The sequence below is a fragment of the Nipponia nippon genome, unplaced genomic scaffold (genome assembly GCF_047370975.1).
Source record: "Nipponia nippon isolate SJK-2023a ecotype South Korea unplaced genomic scaffold, ASM4737097v1 scaffold_3, whole genome shotgun sequence".
NCBI classification, from domain to species: domain Eukaryota; kingdom Metazoa; phylum Chordata; class Aves; order Pelecaniformes; family Threskiornithidae; genus Nipponia; species Nipponia nippon.
In genome coordinates this window covers 14,198,742-14,212,303 of record NW_028262347.1, presented here as the reverse complement: position 1 = coordinate 14,212,303, position 13,562 = coordinate 14,198,742, and the positions used below count along the sequence as shown (strand labels likewise).

Below are 13,562 nucleotides of genomic sequence, written 5' to 3'. Positions count from 1 at the left end.
GATGATTTAAGTAGTTCAAGAGGATGAGTAAGAAAAACTGTTTTATTTTCCTTTTTTCTATACATACATATGCACATGCCCCTTCCCTCTGCTGGGTTTTTTTGCTTTATGCTCAAAGGCTACTTCCTGGGCAATTGCCTGAAGAATCACTGATTGTCACCTAGTCCCTCCAAGCTTATTCTTATGTGCATGATGAACCACTGTCAAAATTTTTCATTGGATTCAGCAACATCTGAGGGTGTTGGGCACACTGGAGAACAGACAATGTATAAGGCATAAAACATAGAATAGTCTTCTACCGACCTCGCATTACTTTGAACAGGCACTGGTGGTTTATCCTTAAATGTCAAAATACATACTCTTCCCCTTTACCTATGGCATCAAGAGAATCTGGAAGGAGGACAGATGTACCTCATAACAGTAAAGCCATCTATGCTGCTAACAAGTCTAACAAAGTCGGTAGAAACTTCCATAATTCCATGTACATTACACATGTATAACTGCCTCCCAAAAAATGCTTTACATTAAAAAACTAAACCACAACATGTCATTCCTGCCAATCCCTCATCCTCCCGGGAGGATAACTGAAAAATAAGGTTGATCACAGTCATTTAGTAATACACAGTATTAACAACAGTTTTCAGATCTTTTGGGAGAAGCCTTTAAAACTTGCAAATGGATCAAGCTCTGCTCCTGTCTTCTGTAGTTACACAGTAGTGAATATCCATTAGGGTAGAATGGATTCCATTGTACATGACCTGTACAATGTGTTTTTCTTAGCAGTCCATGGGCTGAAAGCTAGAAAAAAAGCCTATTATCAATAGTCTTAAATTCATCATTTCAAGCACATACTGTACAAAATACTTAGGGGTTCTGAAAATCAGAGTTGAAACAAAACCGTATTTCAATGAACTTGAAAGACGTTTGGCTTTACTGTTTGCTGTTTTTAAAAGGCACACCCTTTTCCCCATTTTATTATGACTAGTACTTATTTTTGTACAACCTACAAAAAAGCCTAGGGTTTTGTTAGCTAGCAACTCCCATGGAGCTGAAGATAGATTATACTCTGTCTGAATACAGCCCGTGGGACTTGCGGTCTATTCTCTTTGTTTTCCTGGGTTTTTTGTTTTTGGTTTTGATAAGCAGGGTCTTGAAAAAATATTAAACATTTAGAAATCAAACTCCTATTGACCACAAACTTATATGGCAGATATGGCTAATGTTGTGCAATGTAAACATATTAGTGTGATAGGCTCACTTCAAACATTTAGCTAGAACAAAAGTTGCTTTTAAAGCAGACAGCAATGTCCTGCTGTGTTGTGACCTGCAGTGTCTACAGACAGCGCAAAGAAGTGTACTTCTGGTCATGTAATTGTTCCATGAAGGCTAACACTTAACTTACAATTTTTAGGCTAGCCAAGTATTTTTTGGACATGTCAAGGGCAAAGAGAGAAAGACCTGACTAGAGGTAATTACTAGGTCAACTAGAAATAGCACCTCACATCTGTAACACCAGTTACAGAAACTGATTACAAGTACTCAAAACCACCTTCTTCAAAATAATGCATTATTCATTTGCCGTAAAACTACGAAGCATGCAAAAGAGCAATTAAGAATGCCTACGTGCATATTCTCTTACCTTTACCTTTTTTTCCTTTGTAAGACTGAATAAATTCAATAGGGAGCATTTGCCCCCTTCCCTTTAGTTGTGGGTTGGACTACAGAAAGAAATGTGTACTCACTGGTATTTCCATAGAGATCTTAATCCCCCATTCTAAGGGCATCTTAAGTATTGTAGTGACTTCAGATACATACACTGGGAACAGCCCATTTCTGAACATTGCAATCCAGCTGTCTTATCAGATATATGAATTACTTAGATTTTACATTAAAAGGTGCCTGCAAAATGCAAGCTATTTTGTTGTTTTAATACAGCATTACTCAAATTCCCTGTAGTGTGAGTAAAATTTACACCTTTTCAGAGATAGTAATTTTTAATATGAAAATGCTTATAGAAAGATACCTTTAAGTAAAATCTTAAATTCTATTAAGTTTTTAAATTACTAGTAATGTACAAACACAACAATTATGCACTGAAAGGAGGGAAATCTAGCCGACATTAAAAAGTGAGCTAAACTCAAGTTAAATTAAAAGTCAAATGTTCAAACTACCATTTGTATTCATCCTGCTACCAGTGATACAGGCATTCTATAAAAAACCATGACAGTAATTTTTGTTCTATAACAAAAATACCAGCTTCAACAACATTAAATACATGGTGCATGCAATATACACTCATTTTCTTTACAAATAAAAGGATCTGACAGTCTTTTGTCTGTAGTTTGCCTGTGTCGTGCTGGTGGATGGTTTTTTTTGTCTGTTTGTTTTTTGTGACAGCAAAGAAAATTTACCTTCTGATTATATGCTCATGCCTCCATAATCTGAGGCATTGGTCAGCAAGAATATTAGAGACAGTATCACTGTTATGGGATTGCTTAAGGACTGCAATACAGAATCACTATAGTATTTCTATACAAAGTCAGTTTTAGTCTTTCAGTTCCTAATTTTAATTCCATTCAGGCCCTTCCTGAGCCAAGTTTGCACTCAGGCTTAGGCACTGCCAGTGTTGGAATTGTATGGCCCGAGTTTCAACTACAAAATGGGTCTTAGGCAGGTTTGTAAAGTTTGTGTTGCCCTGACTTCAAAGTTCTCAGTGCAAAAGCAATGAAGTCTAGCTCAGTTTTGTGCACAGATGTGCTGATTTTATGCCAACTATAATATCAGCATACTGTCAGCTATAGGGAAATAGCGGGCTTAATTGCCCAAGAAACAATCTCTCCGAGTGTTTACAAACAAAACTACCACTAAAATTGAGCTACTTCATGAGCAAAGACTAGAAGTGAAAGTGACTAATTTTTTTCTAACATAAAATTATAATCTGAGTTTACCTTTTCCACAATATATATACACATGTGTGTATATATATATATATATATATATATGCAATATAATAAAAGACTTGAAAAGTATTTGCTCTTACTATTAAGACGTGATTGAGGAGCATATTTTGCAGAAAATATTTTTCTGAAAAAATAAACTAGAAGGATCAAGCAAATGTTACTGTGCAATTGTTTTTACAAGAAACAGCTAAAATAATGTTAGAGGTGTTCCAGACCCATTTAGTAGAAAGCTCATGAAAATAACCCTGAAGTAACGTAAGAAATGTCTGTATAATTTGGATACAATTCTATTTGTTTTCACAATGTTTCTTCAGCTAAATGACAACGAGGCATTACCAAGGAAGTAAGTCATTAACCTCAGCAGTTATCATTTCATCTTTGCTCCAAGAAAACAAAAATAAACTTTTGGATGTGCACACAGGCATGAACATGCTCACAAACTGATCACTCCATAGTATCATATTGGTTTGAAGTTAGGGGAAAAAAAAAACAACCAAAACAAAACAGCTTATCAACAGAAGTACCAGTAACAATACAGTCTACATGTTAGAAGAATACAATAACAAGAAGAAAAAAAAAAAAAATCTTATTTCTGCCTATGCATGCTGAAGTGAACTTTACCTAACAGGTTTAGAAACCAGTCTTAAATTTACTATAATAGACAAAAGACTTGCTTCTTTAAGGAAAAAACAAGAGTCATTTCTCAAGCAAGATGACAGCACAGAATTGCTAAGAAATAGCAGCAAATTGTTTATAAAGGCATACAGCTGGAAATCTGGAACTATGACTGACCTGAGTAATTTTCATCCTCCAGTTTGTTTTAATGTTAAATCACCACAAATGCATTACAGCACAGTGAGAATTCAGTGGGAATTTTGTTAAATTAGAAAACCACACCAGATTCCCACCCTGACTGCTGTTGATATAAAAGACACTCAGGTTAATTAGTTTTAGTTCTAGGCGAAGGACAGTAAAGGGTGGATGGATTAGAGACCTTTTTTGCCAATCACAGAACAGAAACTGTCACCACTCTATTAGTATAGGGTGCCAGCACACACACAGACCATTTCTACTAAAAACTTTGAAATACGGCCGAGTTCTACCACAGTTCTTAGTAGACGCTGTAAGAGTTAACTTCTCCTATGAAGAAAATAAAGGATGGAGAGAGGGGAAGAGAAGCCTCTTACTACTTTTCGTATAAGTTTAATTGCTGAATTTTAAAATATTTTTAAATCCTTAGTATGTGTCATACATTTCTTTCTTATAACATACACTTTTTGCTATTTCACAAGTACACTTATAAAATTGTTTTTAAAAATAAATACAGTATGCTATATGGTAAGTTAATTCTCGTCAATCCAGTCTCTAACAAATACAGAACTGTTTTGTTCATAAACTGCGCACAGTTCATTCAGTGACAGTCTATAGCATTAGTCCATATGTTACTGTGAACATTATGAATACCTTCAAAGCAGCAAAATTTGTGACAGCTTCCCTAACCATGTGACAGTATTTCCTTCTTACCATGAATACTTCCCAGCAGAATATCACCAGCTACTGAAGACAGAGATGATGATTCTGCATAGAGATACTTAGTTTTCAGCAGCCCATCCTCAGTAGATATGTTGATGGATGTCCCCTGCAGCTTCTCAATATTCACACTCTAAGAGAAATAAACTTAAATAAACATAATGGAAAACTTGTCATCACAGTTTGAAAAGGCAGAGGGAAGTAACACTTTTAAGAGGCAAAACAAATGAAAAGCAGTTGTTGGTGCAGAACAAACAGAATCAAGTTCTTAGTTAAAAGCTACACAAGACAACAAAAACCCTTTTCATCCAAGAGCTCTGACCAACAAGTTAATAATTCTTTACAACATTCCTATGAATTACTACATCCATCATACAGGTGAAGAACCCAAATAGTCACAAACGGATGAAAGAAAAACTTGATTTATTTTTAAAAACCAAAATGCTTCATTTTGAAAAGTAAAAAAAAAAGGCTTAGCTTTAATAATGTAGACTTAATGTTCATACAGCATTATGACAGTTAAAGCATTGGTAATCAGTTTTCTGCCACCACATACTGAAACATCCACTGTCTTTGTTACATACAGCTATTTATGCAGATTTTTAACTGGCTCACTTTGTAGACATAGCTTTGATGAAAGTTTGCAAAAAACCACAGCTGCTCTTTTTCTCAGTATAATTGTTCATATTACCTTGGTTATTCAGGCCTCAATTCTTGAACTTAAGCCTCAAGCTATACAAAGCCTTGGAAAAATGACGGATAAGATCTCCATTTCTACTTCTTTTCAATAGAAATGGAGAAAAAGGATAAGATTTGAAAAGTTGCACTATGGATAGATTTGGGGAATAAAAGGTGATAGATGAGATTACCTACGTACAAGTAACCAGTCCTGTGACATAACCTACACCTATCTGAACAAAGCAAAACAAATCACGTGCTTGTGCAACTACCATATGAATTTAATTCTGTTCTTCCTCAGTTAAACTTAATTTATGATGGAATCATGCAACAGTTCATATTTAACCCCCACTCAATTTGTTTTTATTTTGCTTATGCAGACTTTAAGTGAATTGCACAAAATCCTTATTCATTACATGAAATTATATATGGACTTCTAGAACAAACTGTGCCTTATGTCAATTTATCTTTAAATCCACTTTGTCATTTTAGCATTATCATCTTGTGGAAAAAAGTTAATAAAAAATAAATAAATCTGCTGACCCTTCCAGTGTTATATTATATAAAGAATAAGCTATGGATGAAGTAAGAGATATTCTGACAAACAGCAACTAGTGCTGCACAAACTCCATGCTATATTGTGCCCCAAGAAGTGAGCTAAAGAGGCTGGTTCAGTATGGACTATATGCCAGCCAAATTATACTGTGACTTTAGCAATCCACACATACCGAGCTTTATGCTGTTGTTACACCTTAAGTCATAAGGTTACATATGGACTCTTGTCTTAAGACTTTTGACATGATGCTACAATACATAGTAGGTCTCCAAGAACGTAACAAGATACATTAACCTTTAAGAAAATCTAGTGATCAAGGTGCCGTGCTAGAATTAGATACACGCGACAGTCAATATCTGCAATCTCTGTAGGTGATGCTGCTTAGAACTATGCTACAGAATCTAAGCATCAACAGTAAACAAACCCCATGATATTAAGGCATAATTTGTCACTACTGAAAGTGACAGCAATCCAGCTTTTCAATCTCTCAATGCTTCTAACAAAACTCTAACAAGCAGAGACCTTAACAAACATAAGTTTACACTGCATCTGTCCTAGGAATGTTTCCCACAGAGTACTCCACTACTGCCTCACCCGGGATGGCAAAGTGTAAACCTGCTGTGGCACATGGCCAAAGCAACAAGTAAAAGAAAAGCCACTGTCAGTTTAGGCTCTGTGATCTAAACCTGTTCTGAAGAAAGTTAAATGACTTGCAAAGAACCTTTCCAATTTTAGCAGGGCCATCACTGCTATCAGCACAATGAAAACAGAGCAAGGCACACTTAAAAAAGTGTATGTGTGGGGGGGAATAAAATAAAAATATCTGCAGAGCTTGGGTGCAAACTGGCTGCCTTGTGGCATCCTGAATAGGAAAAGGAAAGCCCAAAAAGCTACATCTGTTACCATGGGATGCAAGTTTTGGCTCTATTTAAACACTCCTTTAAATATTATGAAGTGCTTTATTATAAACAAGCTCACATACCAACTCATCTTATTTACCAACTTCAAGTACCTTTCTTATAAATGCACAGCAATAAAAAGAGTTGTCTCAGCACATGGTGACATGGGGTTGAGTGTTTATGGGTAAGAATCAGGGGGAAGGCCAACAAGGCAGATATCATGGTGGGAGTCTGTTATAGACCACCCAACCAGGATGAAGAGGCAGATGAAATATTCTATAAGCAGCTGGGAGAAGTCTTGCAATCGCTAGCCCTTGTTCTCATGGGGGACTTCAACTTACCAGACATCTGCTGGAAATACAATACAGCAGAGGAAACAGTCTGGGAGGTTGCTGGAGTGCATGGAAGACACTTCCCGACACAGCTGGTGAGGGAGCCGCCAGGGAGGGCACCCGCTGGACCTCTTGCTTGTGAACAGAGAAGGCCTGGTGGGCGATGTGGTGGCTGGAGGCCATCTTGGGCACAGCGATCATGAAATGATAGACTTTTCGATTGTTGGAGAAGTAAGGAGGGGGGTCAGCAGAACTGCCACCCTGGACTTCCAGAGGGCAGACGTTGGCCTGTTCAGGAGCCTGGCTGACAGAGTCCTTGGGAGGCAGCCCTGAAGGGCAAAGGAGTCCAGGGAGGGTGGGCATTCTTCAAGAAGGAAATCTTAAAGGCACAGGAGCAGGCCGTCCCCATGGGCCGACAGACGAGCCGGTGGGGAAGAAGACCGGCCTGGCTGAACAGAGAGCTTTGGCTAGAGCTCAGGAGAAAAAGGAGAGTTTATGACCTTTGGAAGAAGGGGCAGGCCACTCAGGAGGACTACAAGGATGTTGTGAGGTTATGCAGGGAGAAAATGAGAAGGGCCGAAACCCAACTAGAAACTTAATCTGGCTACCGCCATAGAAGGCAATAGAAAATGTTTCTATAACTACATTAGCAACAAAAGCAGGGCTGAGGAGAATCTCCACCCTTTATTGGATGCAGGGGGAAACATAGGGACAAAGGATGAGGAAAAGGCTGAGGCACTTAATGCCTTCTTTGCCTCAGTTTTTAATAGCCAGACCAGGTGTTCTCCGGGTACCCACGCCCCTGAGCTGGAAGACAGGGACGGGGAGCAGAATGAAGCCCCTGTAATCCAAGGGGAAATGGTTAGCGACCTGCTACCCCAGTTAGACACACACAGGTCTACGGGGCCAGATGGAATCCACCCAAGGGTACTGAGGGAGCTGGCGCAAGTGCTCATCAAGCCCACTTTCCATCATCTATCGGCAGTCCTGGCTAACCTGACTAAATGTGACACCCACCTGCAAGAAGGGCTGGAAGGAGGATCTGGGGAACTACAGGCCTGTCACCCTGACCTCGGTGCCAGGGAAGGTTCTGGAGCAGATCATTTGGTACAGATCATACAAGGTGACGCGCTTAGTGGATGAGGGAAAGGCTGTGGATGTTGTCTACCTGGACTTTAGTAAGGCCTTTGACACTGTTTCCCACAGCATTCTCCTGGAGAAACTGGCTGCTCATGGCTTGGACAGGCGTACTCTTTGCTGGGTAAAAAACTGGCTGGATGGCCGGGCCCAAAGAGTTGTGGTGAATGGAGTTAAACCCAGTTGGTGGCCGGTCACAGGTGGTGTTCCCCAGGGCTCAGTACTGGGGCCAGTTCTGTTTAATATCTTTATCAATGATCTGGATGAGGGGATCAAGCGCACCCTCAGTAAGTTTGCAGATGACACCAAATTGGGTGGAAGTGTTGATCTGCTGGAGGGCAGGAAGGCCCTACAGAGGGACCTGGACAGGCTGGATCGATGGGCCGAGGCCAACTGTATGAGGTTCAACAAGGCTCAGTGCTGGGTCCTGCACTTGGGTCACAACAGCCCCATGCAACGCTACAGGCTGGGGGAGGAGTGGCTGGAGAGCTGCCTGACAGAAAAGGACCTGAGGGTGTTGGCCGCCAGCCAGCTGGATATGAGCCAGCAGTGTGCCCAGGTGGCCAAAAAAGTCAGTAGCATCCTGGCTTATATCAGAAACAGTGTGGCCAGCCAGTTTAGGGAAGTAATCGTCCCCTCTGTACTCTGCACTGGTGAGGCCGCACCTCGAGTACTGTGTTCAGTTTTGGGCCCCTCCCTACAAGAAGGACATTGAGGTGCTGGAGCCTGTCCAAAGAAGGGCAATGAAGCTGGTGAAGGGTCTAGAGCACAAGTCTTGTGAGGAGCAGCTGAGGGAGCTGGGGTTGTTTAGTCTGGAGAAGAGGAGGCTGCAGGGAGACCTTATTGCTCTCTACAACTACCTGAAAGGAGGTTGTAGCCAGGTAGGGGTCGGTCTCTTCTCCCAAGTAACAAGCGATAGGACAAGAGGAAATGGCCTCAGGTTGTGCCAGGGGAGGTTTAGACTGGGTATTAGGAAAGATTTCTTCAGCAAAAGGGTGGTCAGGCACTGGAACAGGCTGCCCAGGGAAGTGGTTGAGTCTCCATCCCTGGAGGTATTTAAAAGACAGGTAGATGTGGTGCTTAGGACCATGGTTTAGTGGTGGACTTGGTATTGTTAGGTTAACAGTTGGACTTGATGATCTTAAGGGTCTTTTCCAATGTAAACGATTCCATGATTCTAAAAAGAAGTACTGAGTCAGCTAGTTACTATAAAAAACAAAACAAAAACTACCAATACAATGAACATTTGTTTCAGAATATCCCAAATGGTGGGGCAGGGGGGAGTCAGACTGCTCAAGTATAAGACTAAAAAAGTATTCTAGATAGGGAAAGCATGAAGAAAAAAAAAAACAGGATTGCTTTTTACTGAGACTAAAAACATTTTCAATCCCAAGTTCTTTAACTTTTATGAATTTTTGGCAAAACAAAGATGTTTGTTTCTGCTAAGTAAGTGTTACAGAAAAAATCCCTGTGGCACAGATTAGCTAATGATTCCCCAGTCAAACAAATTTGATTATTTTTGTCCATCGAACCACCAGTTTTTCTGGAAAAATTCCTTCCTTGAGAGTAGAGCCTTGGGAGTTGCAGTTACTGAGACTGACCACATGCTCAAGTTCCATCAGTTTCTTACCCTTTGAAGAAAAAGGGTCAGTCTATCTTCATAAATCAGACTGAGAATGTTTTTGCACCTGAACACATTTTCAAAATGAAAACTAACATATTGCTATGTTTAAATAAGACATAAACAACTCCTTCCCCACATATTCTTCTTCTTGGCCTTCCTTCTTATACTATCCTTGCTCAAATATTTTACAAGTGTCTTCTCTATTTTCCCCCTTAAAAATATTCTGTTTCTTAAGGGTTTAGTGTCTTTTACCACATCCTTTCCCTCCCCACCTCCAGGAGGGGGCTGGAAATGCTGACAGAGCCATAATTACATAATGATGACTACAACTGATGGAAGAAACATTTCATACAGACACACAGAGGAGACGTAAGGCTGACTGATTATTAACAGAAGTGGCCAATTGAGAAAAGAAATCTCACACTGTCCTTCCTAAGTACACAGCAGAGTTTGTTAATGAGAAGTTAAATAACATAAGCCAAAATATTGTTCCATAGCTGTAAATTCCTGTTAAAATGACTCACTTCACTCAAGTTACTACAGTTTTACAACTGTACGAGTGACTTCTAGCAATATTACAGACTATATAAATATTTATGGTCACAAAGAAGCACTTCAACTTAATCTGCATGAAGTTTATTTTATTGTTTCAGGACAGTGTCTGAAAAAAGTGAGATTTTTAAACAGCATTTAAAGACTCAAAGCAAAACAATTATATTTCTCATTTTCATGAACTACATTTTCATGTAGATATAGATCTAATTATTTTTCTACCATCCACTTGTTTTTATCAACACAAGCAAGATGCTATTTGAAATGAATTCCATGGACTGCACTGGTGTAACAAACTAGTTTGGGACAAATGACTAAGCAGCACAACTCTAAAGACCACCACCATGCTAGTACGGGGTAAACAGCATGAATTCACAGCAGTCAAAGCCCTTCCTAGATTGCACTAAATCTTTTTCACTGGTAGAAAGCAAGGATTCCAGTTTTCAGCTCCTTCCACCAGAAGCCCTCTGCAGGAAGACAGATGACACACAAAGAAAGCTGTAAACTACCTCTGCCCTATTCTGCTCCCTGTGGCTCCTAGTGGCTTAGGATGGATCCTAACTTCACTAACTAGCAATAGTCCCAAGGGAACTACCAATCGATTAGCACTGATCAGGCCAACTGTAGCATCAACAGAGCATATCACAGTCAGACCTTACCCACCCCACTTTATGCTGGGAGGTCTCGCTGGAATGAAATAATGTTCATGAAGAGAAAGCAATCATAGAATCGTTTAGGTTGGAAAGGATCTTTTAAAATCATCGAGTCCAACCGTTAACCCAGCACTGCCAAGTCCATCACTATACCTTGTCCTTGAGCACCACATCTATCCGTCCTTTAAATACCTCCAGGGATAGAGACTCAACCATTTCCCTGGGCAGCCTGTTCCAGTGCCTGACCACCCTTTTGCTGAAGAAATCTTTCCTAATACCCAATCTAAACCTCCCCTGGTGCAGCTTGAGGCCATTTCCTCTTGTCCTATCCCTTGTTACTTGGGAGAAGAGACCAACCCCCACCTCGCTACAGCCTCCTTTCAGGTAGTTGTAGAGAGCAATAAGGTCTCCCCTCAGCCTCCTTTTCTCCAGACTAAACCTCCAACAATAGTACAGCTACAGCAGCCTCCTGGCTCTTTTGTACATAAAAGGCAGGCTAGCATCCACTACAAAGAAATGCAGGTAATTTAATGTTGACAGGGTTTGGAAAATCCAATGGCAAGTTGCTTAGTTTACAGCAGGATGTTAAAAACAGCTCACAGCTGGCTCTATGTAAGTGAAGATATGATCTCAGAACCCAATCTACAAGGCGTACAACAGTGCCAAATGGCACTTCACAAAGGCAATTCTGGACTCCTAGAACTTAATAGCTTGGTCTCAAGTCTATCCTTGGCTAGGGAGAGCTACCTGCACTCTTTCTGATTCTTCCCAGTGCTGCTGGTTTTAAGGGTACCTATTGATTCTGATAGAGTACTGCATGCATCCAGGCTACTTTCAGACTTGGCTTGGCTCCACATGTTCATATAGCAATGCTTCTGATCTAATGAATCCTAATGCAACTAGTTGCATGGACATTATGACACCTAAACATTCAAGTTGAGCCTAAAAACCAGACTGGATGTGAGAACTGTAGTATTATGTAAGGGAGCCTAGTTCTACATTATTTTAAATAATGGAGAATTGACTACTTACGCCAAGAAACAAAACTAGATTAGAGTAGTATGAGGTTTATCTCGTACTGCCATCTACTGAAAAAAGCAAGCTACTTCTCTATGAAACCGTTTTCCTGTTCATGATTCTTCTCACTGCATATCATAACAAGATTATATGTGATTATATTTCCTCAGCTGCAAAGAAATATACAAAACTTTCTACTCTTCCATTCTTACAACCATATAATGCTGGAAGTGTACAGCATGTACAAATATCAAGCCAGTATTCATGAGACGCTAAAATGAACTCATGGGCCTATTGCAGGATCCAGGTGCCTAGATATCAGCCAAATAAAAAGTTTAAGACTGTTGTGAGGGTCTGCATAAGTAAAGCTGACGAGTTGTATCAGCTAGTACAACCTCTGTGCTGATGGAATGATCGCATGCTTACTACTGTTCTTTCTGTGGAGTCTGTTTACTAATCCAAATCAAGCATAAGATAAGATAGTATAGTTAAACAGACAAATGTAAGTTAATAATGAAATGACAATCAACCAATGAGGGTCATTAAATATTCTTCGGCACATTCTTCAAAATGTAGTCATTTTGCAGACAAGCTGAATAAGCCATTGAAAAGAAAGTTTTACTTCTTACTTACACCCTTCTCTGTTGCACGAATATCTGTATTTCCATAAAGAGTTCCAAGACCAATTACTTTGCCACCGTTTGTCCGTATATCAATTTTATGGCTCTGAAAAAAAAGTTTAAAAATCATATGGTTAGGATAATCATAATTAGAAAACAAGTTATCTTGTTTTTCAAGCTGTACCACAATAACCACCTTGGATCACAAACCTCCATTTTACTGTGAAGGTTTTTTCACAAGTGATTGCCAAATGTGCTGTTTATTTCCAGTGGAGTCGAACTCAAAACAAGTTACTTTTCTTTGTAACCAGAAACACAAGGGAAAGAACAATGCTGAGGAACTCTTTATTGTCCATACAGGTGGGTTTTTTGGTTTTGGTTTGGTTCTTTTAACTAGAAACATTCACTCAGTATACATTAAAATGAGCAGCAGGGGAGGAAAGAGGGAACTTTGTGCTTCATTTATAGTCCATCCAGAAACCAAGGTATGCATATACCCAATGCTGCAGCAGATGAGAAACACGAGCTGGCAGTGAGAAATGAACTTGCAAACTGGAGCCTTCCAGTGACCTGGAACCTACAGTGTCACAGAATTCTGTAGGATAATCATATATATACAAACACACCACAGAGCTACTTACGCTTGGAGTAGTATGTATAGCCATAAACTTCTACAGATGGATACCAGTGTAAACTTTAGGCCTGCAAGTAGAACCAGATCCTACAGTGTTTTCAAATTAGGTATTTTGGGTACATCTGCATTACAATCTCAAGTTTTTCCACAAAGAAACCAGGTTTCAAGTAAAAAAATGCTATAGCCCTTATACCTTTCAGCTGCTGCTGTATACAACTGACAAGAAAAAAAAAAATTTTACAGAAATACACACAACCTAATCTCAGAAAGATAAAAACACCCCAGGTCTTGAGAGTAAAAAACAACCATTTATAAGAAGGGAGAAGGGAAAAAGAAAAAAAAATTAAAAATTAGATTTAAGTGACATCAC

At 39.6% G+C, this 13,562-nt stretch overlaps 1 protein-coding gene across 4 annotated transcripts in view; it reads right to left on the bottom strand.

The window, feature by feature from the left end:
* Positions 1 to 13,562, bottom strand: part of FAM185A (family with sequence similarity 185 member A) — a 52,469-nt gene that overhangs the window by 26,346 nt on the left and 12,561 nt on the right. For all 4 annotated transcript variants that reach the window (XR_015706902.1, XR_015706903.1, XM_087767582.1 and 1 more), the window contains exons 3-4: positions 12,572 to 12,664; positions 4,485 to 4,623 (exon numbers count right to left, since the gene is read on the bottom strand). Coding sequence is in view for 2 of the 4 variants with exons in the window: in XM_087767582.1 (XP_087623708.1) it covers positions 4,485 to 4,623; positions 12,572 to 12,664 (232 nt within the window). In the remaining 2 variants the exon portion in view is untranslated. The remainder of the gene's footprint in view (positions 1 to 4,484; positions 4,624 to 12,571; positions 12,665 to 13,562) is intronic.